This window comes from Watersipora subatra, chromosome 1 (genome assembly GCF_963576615.1).
Source record: "Watersipora subatra chromosome 1, tzWatSuba1.1, whole genome shotgun sequence".
Taxonomy (NCBI): Eukaryota; Metazoa; Bryozoa; class Gymnolaemata; order Cheilostomatida; family Watersiporidae; genus Watersipora; species Watersipora subatra.
The window spans coordinates 3,412,777-3,425,759 of NC_088708.1; the positions used below are offsets into that span (position 1 = coordinate 3,412,777).

At 39.9% G+C, this 12,983-nt stretch overlaps 1 protein-coding gene across 1 annotated transcript in view; it reads right to left on the bottom strand.

Moving 5' to 3' along the window:
- LOC137385652 (MAM and LDL-receptor class A domain-containing protein 1-like) overlaps positions 1–12,983 on the bottom strand; it is a 43,711-nt gene that overhangs the window by 8,784 nt on the left and 21,944 nt on the right. Inside the window, exons 22-29 of the mRNA XM_068072161.1 lie at positions 10,604–10,960; positions 9,940–10,050; positions 9,376–9,543; positions 5,227–5,342; positions 4,857–5,049; positions 2,707–2,820; positions 2,483–2,599; positions 832–945 (exon numbers count right to left, since the gene is read on the bottom strand). Of these exons, the coding sequence (XP_067928262.1) occupies positions 832–945; positions 2,483–2,599; positions 2,707–2,820; positions 4,857–5,049; positions 5,227–5,342; positions 9,376–9,543; positions 9,940–10,050; positions 10,604–10,960 (1,290 nt within the window). The remainder of the gene's footprint in view (positions 1–831; positions 946–2,482; positions 2,600–2,706; positions 2,821–4,856; positions 5,050–5,226; positions 5,343–9,375; positions 9,544–9,939; positions 10,051–10,603; positions 10,961–12,983) is intronic.

A 12,983-nucleotide genomic window follows, 5' to 3' on the forward strand; every position in this document is an offset into this window, starting at 1 on the left:
CAGTATGTGGATACCTGGTCAGCATGTCAGTGTGTGGGTACCTGGTCAGCATGTCAGTTTGTGGGTACCTGTTCATCATGGCAGTGTGTGGGTACCTGGTCAGCATGTCAGTGTGTGGGTACCTGGTTAGCATGTCAGTGGGTGGGTACCTGGTCATCATGGTAGTGTGTGGGTACCTGGTCAGCATGTCAGTGTGTGGGTACCTAGTCAGCATGTCAGTGTGTGGGTACCCGGTCATCATGTCAGTGTGTGGGTACCTGGTCAGCATGTCAGTGTGTGGATACCTGGTCATCATGTCAGTGTGTGGGTACCTGGTCAGCATGTCAAGTATGGCGATCTCACAAGTTGATGCCTATTAATGTTTTAATGAATCATAATATCAGTGCTTCAATGCTTCAGTGTATCAGTATGTCAGTATATCAGTGTATGGGTGTATCAGTATGTCAGTATATCAGTGTATGAGTGCATCAGTATGTCAGTATATCAGTGTATGAGTGTATCAGTATGTCAGTATATCAGTGTATGAGTGTATCAGTATGTCAACATATCAGTGTATGAGTGTATCAGCTCAGTCATGGCAACATATCATTGTATGAGTGTACCAGCTCAGTCATGGCAACATACCAGTGTATGAGTGTATCAGTATGTCAACATATCAGTGTATGAGTGTATCAGCTCAGTCATGGCAACAGACCAATATTTTTGGACCCCTCTTATCCATATTGCTAAAGACAATTTGCAAGTCTATAAAAGTTGATTTCGCACAAAGTTTATAATTGGTTTTACAGAAAAGTGTAATATTGTTTTATGAAGGCGTTGGTTTTAACTCACCACATCCAGAAGGTTCATCGCTGCTATCATCACAATCTGGGTGTCCATTGCAAAAGGTGTCCTTGTGATAACAGAAACCTTGATCACAAGTAAACTGATATGTTGAGTTGCAATCTGTGAAGACAAAATGTTTGTTAAGAAAACATTAAATAGGAGAAACCAAGCAAAAAAGAAGTAAACAAAAAAGCAGGTAGTTAAAAATGTGCCAGGCACTTTTCATTTACATAAGAGAAGGCATGATGCTGAAGAGAAGGCATAAGAGAAGGCATGATGCTGAAGAGAAGGCATAAGAGAAGGTATGATGCTGAAGAGAAGGCATGAGAGAAGGCATGATGCTGAAGAGGAGGCATGAGAGAAGGCATGATGCTGAAGAGAAGGCATGAGAGAAGGTATGATGCTAAAGAGAAGGTCTAAGAGAAGGCATGATGCTGAAGAGAAGGCATAAGAGAAGGCATGATGCTGAAGAGAAGGCATAAGAAAAGGTATGATGCTGAAGAGAAGGCATAAGAGAAGGTATGATGCTGAAGAGAAGGCATAAGAGAAGGCATGATGCCGAAGAGAAGGCATAAGAGAAGGCATGATGCTGAAGAGAAGGCATGAGAGAAGGTATGATGCTGAAGAGAAGGCATAAGAGAAGGTATGATGCTGAAGAGAAGGCATAAAAGAAGGCATGATGCTGAAGAGAAGGCATAAGAGAAGGCATGATGCTGAAGAGAAGGCATAAGAGAAGGCATGATGCTGAAGAGAAGGCATAAGAGAAGGTATGATGCTGAAGAGAAGGCATAAGAGAAGGCATGATGCTGAAGAGAAGGCATAAGAGAAGGCATGATGCTGAAGAGAAGGCATAAGAGAAGGCATGATGCTGAAGAGAAGGTATAAGAGAAGGTATGATGCTGAAGAGAAGGCATAAGAGAAGGCATGATGCTGAAGAGAAGGCATAAGAGAAGGTATGATGCTGAAGAGAAGGCATAAGAGAAGGCATGATAAGATACTGTAATAAAAATGCAAGAAAAACGAAATACCGGTATATAAGCTCAGGTTTAACTGCAGTAACTACAAACACACTGCTCTCAGCACCATATACTTCCACACTACTCTCAGTACCCTATACTCACACACTGCTGGTAGTACCCTATACTCCTAGACTGCTGGTAGTACCCTATACTCCCACACTGCTGGTAGTACCCTATACTCCCACACTGCTGGTAGTACCCTATACTCCTAGACTGCTGGTAGTACCCTATACTCCCACACTGCTGGTTATACCCTATACTCCCACACTGCTGGTAGTACCCTATACTCCCACACTGCTGGCAGTACCCTACACTCGCACACTACTGGTAGTACCCTATACTCCCACACTGCTGGTAGTACCCTATACTCCCAGACTGCTGGTAGTACCCTATACTCGCATATTGCTGGTAATACCCTATACTCACACACATCAACTAACCGTTAGTTTGATCTACTAAATTAACCCTTGATAATTCCCTCAGTTCCACAAGTTAGATGCAAAACATAAGTTACACGAATTATAACATTCATTGGTTGTTAGTGAACGGCGAGGGTTAAAACTGTATTAATCAGTTTTCTATCAATTTTAGAGATACGTACAGATGAGGTGTGGTTGATGAAACTAGTGAGTACTTACTGCAGTCTAGCACCACATCTGGCTCTATGCACTTCTGCAGTGGGGTGCTTTTACAAATTTCCTCTTTTGGGTAACAATCTCCGTCAGTTTTGCACCTGATCCCATCACCAGGACAAACTGAAATTATCAAAATAATGCAATTTGATATTTTTGGTGTCGTTTAATATTCGGTTGATAGTATAAGGTAAAATAAAAGCAAGGAAACTGATATTAAAGATACTTACCGTCTCCGCAGTTTGTCTCATCGGAGTTGTCTATACACTGAAACCTGAAGTCACATTTAACGACGCTGTCAAAGCATTCTCTAGACTCAGCGCACTGGTAGTCTCCGGTGCAATCTACAAGGAAAGCAGTACACAATTCCCTATATAAAGTAATATCCAAAACTAAGGTTTAGGTTATGATACATTCTATACACTGTTTAGAGTGTATAGAATAAAGAGAAGTAATATACACACAAGAGTACAGGTCAGGATATTAAAATGCAGATGAAGCATAGTGGTGGAGAAAACCTGATTTAATAAAACAAACCTATATACATGTAAATATATATTTCTCAAAATTTGTCTGTCTGTGTGTATGTCCAGCTATATCTATTACTAGAAATTCCCCTGTCATACAGCCCACGACCAAAGTGATATTGAAAAAAATAAAGGGTACTGATGGTTGAGAAATGCAATATTAGCAGTCAAATGGCACTGCAGTGCAATAGGATAACTGCAATGGTAGCTGTAATGTACTGGGTGTGGGTGTTATTATATACAACAAACAGCAATAATGAAAAGAAAATATTATATGTTTATATCTCTCCCCCTGCAATAGGAGAAATGCAACATTGGCCAATATTAGAAGTAAAATGCACTGATATTATTAGAATAACCAATATTACTAATATAGTAATAATAGAAAACAAATGCACAATTTTCTTTACAATTCCAAACGTCATAGCTAACAATATCAAGAAGTTGTGATATTTATATAGAATTTTAGAAAATCTATTTAAAAAGTGTTTGGTCATGACAAACAGCAATAATGAAAAAAAAAGATTATATGTTTATATCTCTCCCCCTGCAATAGGAGAAATGCAATATTAGAAGTAAAATGCACTGATATTATTAGAATAACCAATATTATTAATATAGTAATATAGTAATACAGTAATAATAGAAAACCAATGCACAATTTTGACAAATTGGCAAAAAAGAAACGGTTTCTGCACTTCTACGTTAATTATAGAAACCTTCGGCAATTCGACAATGCTATAGACTGGTGAAATGTGCACATTATTTTTTCGTGAAATGCGCACGACTTAATGGTTTTATTCTCTGTCGCTCGGCGTTTAGTTTGCCGGTCTTCATTTTGATAAAAGTAAGGCTTGGCCAGTTTTAATAAATATTTTTGGCCGAATTAATCTGTCTATCTATGTATAATCCGATCAGATGGGTTAGTTTTAAGATATTTCGGTAACCTTTCAAAGACTTGGTAACATATTTGAATAGGTTTATATATGTTTTGTATCGTTATTATACTTTAACGACTCTACAAAAGATGGTTAAATTTGACAATGAGATTTCGATCCAAGGGTTTGCGACGTTGTTGATGAATAATTTTCGTAAGTTGTGTGCATATGCATTTATCATAAAAACTCTCAAACTTCGCTCCGCTCGTTTGATCGTGGAAAAATCTTGAAATTACAATTCCGCATTATGATGTATTTGAACCCACGGAGATTGCCACCACAAGTTAAAATTCCGCACGCTCTACCACTGATCTATACAAGATCAGTGGTAGAGCTATACAAGATCTATCAAGAGCTATACAATATCAAGATCTATACAAGATCTATACTGATCTATCCGTTCGGTCAGACTAAGACAGTACGATATCTTATTTTTGCATTTGTACCAGTATCGAGAGGTACCGATATCGTCGTATTCAACGTTTTGATGAATAGCTTCTGGTGAAACAGTAATTTTTTTATACACATATTTCTATGTATTCGTTGTTATTATTAATTCAACATATTCAGGATTTTTATTTTGTTTTCTCAGTTCGTATTAATTGTGTAATTACCAAATCATCTTTTATTGTAATCGTAGCGAAACAGACTTAATTTAGCTATTACTTGCTAATTATTTCACATTCATATCTATCTATCCCTATCACATCTATCTATTCCTTTTATGGTTGTTTTATTTTTTTTAATTCATTCAACTTGCACAAAACACTTTTCTCGTGATATGAAGTTTGAAAGTTAGAATGGCAAATAATGTTATATGTTAGATACAAATAAATTTCTGTACAAAGACTTTTTTATTACCGGTCGGGGCAACGCCGGGTAGCACAGCTAGTGATAAGATAAAAATGAACTTACTGCAAGCACCAGCCCGCAGAGTGATGTCATCTATTGACGAATGAGCATAACGGCCAGTGGAGGTAAATATGAACCGGAGCACAAGTTCATCAGCTGCACTAAGAGTCACCTTTACTTTGTGCCAGATGGGGCTGCTCTGAGGTCCGTCAATGTTAACCAGTGATCTAGTGCCAGAAGTGTCTGAACTGGTTAGCTATAACACGAACAGCAGAGAAACGTGTTAATAGCTCAAGTCTAGTAGTTTCACTCTAGAGGCATTTCATATGGCATGCAGACTGATGAGCAGACACTGACTCAACTAAGAAGTCTAGCGGTCGCTGTCGCTGCTCAGTGCTGTGTTAGGGCCTCAAAATTCAAAAGAGATACTTACATTAAGGATGCCAATGTTGGCTCCAGCCATGTAATAGTAAAATGATAGACAGTGATCGGAAGTGAGCTGGAGGGACGGAGAGGTCAAATGGGCTGTGCCAGGATTTTCTGTAGAGCCTACAAGATAAAAAATGTAGACATATTTTAACATAGAGATGTGATGCTTCTCTATTGATATTAGTTATTGTCAGTTTGCTGTCTATTTCTACTGTCTATCGCAACTATCTATTGCTATCTCTTTGGAATCATAATGACATGAATGAGCACATTGAGTTTACACTAAAACAGAACAGTATTTTGTAGTCTGTGAAGCAGTGTGATTTACTGAGGTAGATGATGAGACTTACTAAGGTAGATGGTGAGACTTACTGAGGTAGATGGTGAGACTTACTGAGGTAGAGGGTGAGACTTATTGAGGTAGATGGTGAGACTTACTAAGGGTAGATGGTGAGACTTACTGAGGTAGATGGTGAGACTTACTGAGGTAGATGGTGAGACTTACTAAGGTAGGTGGTGAGACTTACTGAGGTAGATGGTGAGACTTACTGAAGTAGATGGTGAGACTTACTAAGGTAGGTGGTGAGACTTACTGAGGTAGATGGTGAGACTTACTGAAGTAGATGGTGAGACTTACTGAGGTAGATGGTGAGACTTACTGAGATAGATTATGAGACTTACTGAGGTAGATGGTGAGACTAACTGAGGTAGATGGTGAGACTTACTGAGGTAGATGGTGAGACTTACTAAGGTAGGTGGTGAGACTTACTGAGGTAGATGGTGAGACTTACTGAGGTAGATGGTGAGACTTACTGAGATGGATTATGAGACTTACTGAGGTAGATGGTGAGACTTACTGAAGTAGATGGTGAGACTTACTGAGGTAGATGGTGAGACTTACTGAGATAGATTATGAGACTTACTGAGGTAGATGGTGAGACTAACTGAGGTAGATGGTGAGACTTACTGAGGTAGATGGTGAGACTTACTAAGGTAGATGGTGAGACTTACTGAGGTAGATGGTGAGACTTACTGAAGTAGATGGTGAGACTTACTAAGGTAGGTGGTGAGACTTACTGAGGTAGATGGTGAGACTTACTGAAGTAGATGGTGAGACTTACTGAGGTAGATGGTGAGACTTACTGAGATAGATTATGAGACTTACTGAGGTAGATGGTGAGACTAACTGAGGTAGATGGTGAGACTTACTGAGGTAGATGGTGAGACTTACTAAGGTAGGTGGTGAGACTTACTGAGGTAGATGGTGAGACTTACTGAGGTAGATGGTGAGACTTACTGAGATGGATTATGAGACTTACTGAGGTAGATGGTGAGACTTACTGAAGTAGATGGTGAGACTTACTGAGGTAGATGGTGAGACTTACTGAGATAGATTATGAGACTTACTGAGGTAGATGGTGAGACTAACTGAGGTAGATGGTGAGACTTACTGAGGTAGATGGTGAGACTTACTAAGGTAGATGGTGAGACTTACTGAGGTAGATGGTGAGACTTACTGAGGTAGATGGTGAGACTTACTAAGGTAGGTGGTGAGACTTACTGAGGTAGATGGTGAGACTTACTGAGGTAGATGGTGAGACTTACTAAGGTAGGTGGTGAGACTTACTGAGGTAGATGGTGAGACTTACTGAGGTAGATGGTGAGACTTACTGAGATAGATGGTGAGACTTACTGAGATAGATGGTGAGACTTACTAAGGTAGATGGTGAGACTTACTAAGGTAGATGGTGAGACTTGCTAAGGTAGATGGTGAGACTTACTGAAGTCGAAGGTGAGACTTGCTAAGGTAGATGGTGAGACTTACTGAGGTAGATGGTGAGACTTACTAAGGTAGATGGTGAGACTTACTGAGGTAGATTATGAGACTTACTAAGGTAGATGGTGATACTTACTGAAGTAGATGGTGAGACTTGCTAAGGTAGATGGTGAGACTTACTGAGGTAGATGGTGAGACTTACTGAGATGGATTATGAGACTTACTAAGGTAGATGGTGATACTGAAGTAGATGGTGAGACTTGCTAAGGTAGATGGTGAGACTTACTGAGGTAGATGGTGAGATTTGCTAAGGTAGATGGTGAGACTTACTGAGGTAGATGGTGAGACTTACTAAGGTAGATGGTGAGACTTGCTAAGGTAGATGGTGAGACTTATTGAGGTGGATGGTGAGACTTACTGAGATAGATGGTGAGACTTACTGAGGTAGATGGTGAGATTTACTGAGGTAGATGGTGAGACTAACTGAGGTAGATGGTGAGACTTACTAAGGTAGATGGTGAGACTTACTAAGGTAGATGGTGAGACTTGCTAAGGTAGATGGTGAGACTTACTGAGGTAGATGGTGAGACTTACTAAGGTAGATGGTGAGACTTACTGAGATAGATTATGAGACTTACTAAGGTAGATGGTGAGACTTACTGAGGTAGATAGTGAGACTTACTGAGGTAAATAGTGAGACTTATTGAGGTGGATGGTGAGACTTACTGAGATAGATGGTGAGACTTACTGAGGTAGATGGTGAGATTTACTGAGGTAGATGGTGAGACTAACTGAGGTAGATGGTGAGACTTACTAAGGTAGATGGTGAGACTTACTAAGGTAGATGGTGAGACTTGCTAAGGTAGATGGTGAGACTTACTGAGGTAGATGGTGAGACTTACTAAGGTAGATGGTGAGACTTACTGAGATAGATTATGAGACTTACTAAGGTAGATGGTGAGACTTACTGAGGTAAATAGTGAGACTTATTGAGGTGGATGGTGAGACTTACTGAGATAGATGGTGAGACTTACTGAGGTAGATGGTGAGACTTACTGAGGTAGATGGTGAGACTAACTGAGGTAGATGGTGAGACTTACTAAGGTAGATGGTGAGACTTGCTAAGGTAGATGGTGAGACTTACTGAGGTAGATGGTGAGACTTACTAAGGTAGATGGTGAGACTTACTGAGGTGGATGGTGAGACTTACTGAGATAGATAGTGAGACTTACTGAGGTAGATGGTGAGACTTACTAAGGTAGATGGTGAGACTTGCTAAGGTAGATGGTGAGACTTACTGAGGTAGATAGTGAGACTTACTGAGGTAGATGGTGAGACTAACTGAGGTAGATGGTGAGACTTACTAAGGTAGATGGTGAGACTTGCTAAGGTAGATGGTGAGACTTACTGAAGTAGAAGGTGAGACTTGCTAAGGTAGATGGTGAGACTTACTGAGGTAGATGGTGAGACTTACTGAGATAGATTATGAGACTTACTAAGGTAGATGGTGAGACTTACTGAAGTAGATGGTGAGACTTGCTAAGGTAGATGGTGAGACTTACTGAGGTTGATGGTGAGACTTACTGAGGTAGATAGTGAGACTTACTGAGGTGGATAGTGAGACTTACTGAGATAGATAGTGAGACTTACTGAGGTAGATGGTGAGACTTACTAAGGTAGATGGTGAGACTTGCTAAGGTAGATGGTGAGACTTACTGAGGTAGATGGCGAGACTTGATGAGGTAGATGGTGAGACTTACTGAGGTAGATGAAGAGACTTACTGAAGTAGCTGGTGAGACTTACTGAGGTAGATAGTGAGATTTACTGAGGTAGATGAAGAGACTTACTGAGGTAGATAGTGAGACTTACTGAGGTAGATGGTGAGACTAACTGAGGTAGATGGTGAGACTTACTAAGGTAGATGGTGAGACTTGCTAAGGTAGATGGTGAGACTTACTGAGGTAGATGGTGAGACTTACTGAGGTAGGTGGTGAGACTTACTGAGGTAGATGGTGAGACTTACTAAGGTAGATGGTGAGACTTACTAAGGTAGATGGTGAGACTTACTAAGGTAGATGGTGAGACTAACTGAGGTAGATGGTGAGACTTACTAAGGTAGATGGTGAGACTTACTGAGGCGGATGGCGAGACTTAATGAGGTAGATGGTGAGACTTACTGAGGTAGATGGCGAGACTTAATGAGGTAGATGGTGAGACTTACTGAGGTAGATGGTGAGACTTACTAAGGTAGATGGCGAGACTTAATGAGGTAGATGGTGAGACTTACTGAGGTAGATGGTGAGACTTACTGAGGTAGATGGTGAGACTTATTGAGGTAGATGGTGAGACTTACTGAGGTAGATGGTGAGACTTACTAAGGTAGATGTAAAAACCAAGCCAATTGTTTTGTGTGTGATCATTTGAGGGTCCAGTATTTGGCAAGGGAGTGGATCCAGCAGTTCGCAGCAATGATAGATCTTCTCTAGATACTTTCCACTGACAGAAATCGTCATCAAAATCACAGTCAATCTTGTCAGCAAGGTCTGTAATGATCAAAAAAGTAGCTGAAAAGAATGGAATGCTTCACGAACGCAAATATAAGTACAACCTGCAAAATACATCTACAATAACTGATATATTTACAAAATGCTAAATATTTCTAGCTGCATTCTCGACAAATAAGAAAAAAGTTTGATGGAAACTCAATATGCTAGATGACAGAAATCAATAAAGATGTTGAACAAGATTATATATCATGAGTACTTGGTCTAGAAGGATGGATGATTGAGTTGTAAGTACGGTGTGCATTGATGCCTCGACTTTTGCCGATCAGCTTTCAAAAAATTATTACTTTTTACCTATTTATAGGAACCTGTCCTTAAATAATAAGAGAATACAAAGATTTTATAGTTGCAGATAAAGTGATTCACAGCACATACCTCCACAGTTCCTCTCATCAAAAGAGCCTGAACAGTGCACTACTCCATCACACTGTTCACCTGCTGCAATGCACTTCTCTTCATACGGACACAGGAAACCTCCAGGACACGCTGTATGACAAATGTAGTAATGCATTATTGTAATGCACGCATTACAATAATTTAATAAATGCTTGAACTTAATAATTTTTAGAATATTATTTTAGACAAGCATTAATACAGGCTTTGAAAACTTGGATAAAATATTACTGTACAGTATCAAGAGTTGTCTGCTCTTTCTTTTGCAGCTCCAAAATAAAAAAGACAATCCTATATTTTATTGTTTCAGGTAGTGATAGAAAATTGTTTGTGATCTTTGTTTGTACACTTGTAATACTTTTAACAAAATAATACTGAAATTTTCTAAAAAAAGGTTAGGGTGTTACTTAAGTTAGTTAGGCAATTAAACGAGTGATTTTATGAATGCAATTCACAATGCATCAAGTAACGAGCTAATGAAAAACTAAAGAGCTACAGATAAAAGCCTACACTACATAGACTAAGTACCTTGATAATATTCTAACTAAATAGTTCTCAGCAATTAACATAGACTAAGTACCTTGATAATATTCTAACTAAATAGTTCTCAACAATTAACTGTCAAGTGAAACTTTCTGGTTCCTACCTGGTAAACTACATGAGCCTGGAATTAGTGCTATTTCATCCAAGGACAAGGTCGTACCATCATTACCACCATAAAGGGCTTTGAAGCTAACAGTAACCAATGGTTGATCGACTGGTGAGAGAGTTACGTGTCCTGTTGTCCAAAGTGTGGCACTGGAAGATCGACGCCAAAGTACCGATTCTCTTTTTATTACAGGCTCTATTAAAAGCACGCGCAGCTCTGAATTTCCACTTGAGATTCCCTCTAGCTGATACTTGAAGGTGAGGCACGAGAGCTGCGTGAGAGAGAAGGGAGCAGACGTCAAGTCTGTATAAGCTCCCCAGTCTCCTTCCGGCATAGGAACACTCAAGTACTTATCTGCAATGCGCAGAGGGATAGAGTAAGACCGAAGGAAGCTAGCAATGGTTTACAATTCCTGACAATTGTGACACCAGACAAGCACCGCTACAGGGGTGACAATTGTGACACCAGAAAAGTACCGCTACAGGGGTGACAATTGTGACACCAGAAAAGCACCGCTACAGGGGTGACAATTGTGACACCAGAAAAGCACCACTACAGGGGTGACAATTGTGACACCAGAAAAGCACCGCTACAGGGGCGGCTAGGAGAGCTACTAGGGTGCTAAAAAGGGAACCGGCAAGCTACATGTAGTATATAAACTAGAAAAATGTAGAGCTATGAGAAGAATATGATATAAACTACAAAAGTGGCTATCAAACCTTCTATTCTAGTTACATGATAGAATACAAGTACTAACAAAATCCCTGCATTAAGAAATGAACACCAAACTGATTGGGCTCACTACTCTCGCCTCACAGAATGGTTGTGACATTAAGAGCAACATTTATATTTAAGCACTATTCACCACAATAAATTATTATCTGTATTGTAACTATTATCTAAAACATTTCAAAAGCATTTTGTATTACTTGAATGCGACTTATGGTACTGTACATGCTCTCACATCAGGCACATCTGATCAGACTTATGGTACTGTGCATACTCTCACATCAGGCACACCTGATCAGACTTATGGTACTGTACATACTCTCACATCAGGCACACCTGATCAGACTTATGGTACTGTACATGCTCTCACATGAGATACACCTGATCAGACTTATGGTACTGTGCATACTCTCACATCAGGCACACCTGATCAGACTTATGGTACTGTACATACTCTCCCATGAGGTACACCTGATCAGACGTATGGCACTGTACATGCTCTCACATCAGGCATACCTGATCAGACTTATGGTACTGTGCATACTCTCACATGAGGTACACCTGATTAGACTTATGGTACTGTATATGCTCTCACATCAGGCATACCTGATCAGACTTATGGTACTGTACACACTCTCCCATGAGGTACACCTGATCAGACGTATGGCACTGTACATGCTCTCACATCAGGCATACCTGATCAGACTTATGGTACTGTACATACTCTCACATCAGGCACACCTGATCAGACTTATGATACTGTACATACTCTCCCATGAGGTACACCTGATCAGACTTATGATACTTTACATGCTCTCACATCAGGCATACCTGATCAGACTTATGGTACTGTACATACTCTCACATCAGGCACACCTGATCAGACTTATGATACTGTACATACTCTCCCATGAGGTACACCTGATCAGACTTATGATACTTTACATGCTCTCACATCAGGCACACCTGATCAGACTTACGGTACTGTACATGCTCCCACATGAGGTACACCTGATCAGACTTACGGTACTGTACATGCTCTCACATCAGGCATACCTGATCAGACTTATGGTACTGTACATACTCTCACATCAGGCACACCTGATCAGACTTATGATACTGTACATACTCTCCCATGAGGTACACCTGATCAGACTTATGATACTTTACATGCTCTCACATCAGGCACACCTGATCAGACTTACGGTACTGTACATGCTCTCACATGAGGTACACCTGATCAGACTTACAGTACTGTACATGCTCTCACATCAGGCATACCTGATCAGACTTATGATACTTTACATACTCTCACATCAGTGCGTATTACCCATCATAAGCTTGCATAAATTATAGCATTATCAAAACATATATAGATTATTATCTTGGAACTTTTCACATGCAATAACTTCAAACAGAAAAATTAACTAAACCCTTTTTATTGAGTGCTAACACAAGCATCCTTTTGGGAAACTGCCAATTTATCACCAACTAAGAGATTTTTAAATGCGTGAAACTTTGAAGGGTTACTAGAGTGAACATCAATTCATATTCATTACAACGGTTTCAGTTGCCATGGTAACAGGCGCATCTCTAATTTTTTGTTTACACATTTTTTTAGCGTTTTCAGGATTGTTTAGCACCTTTC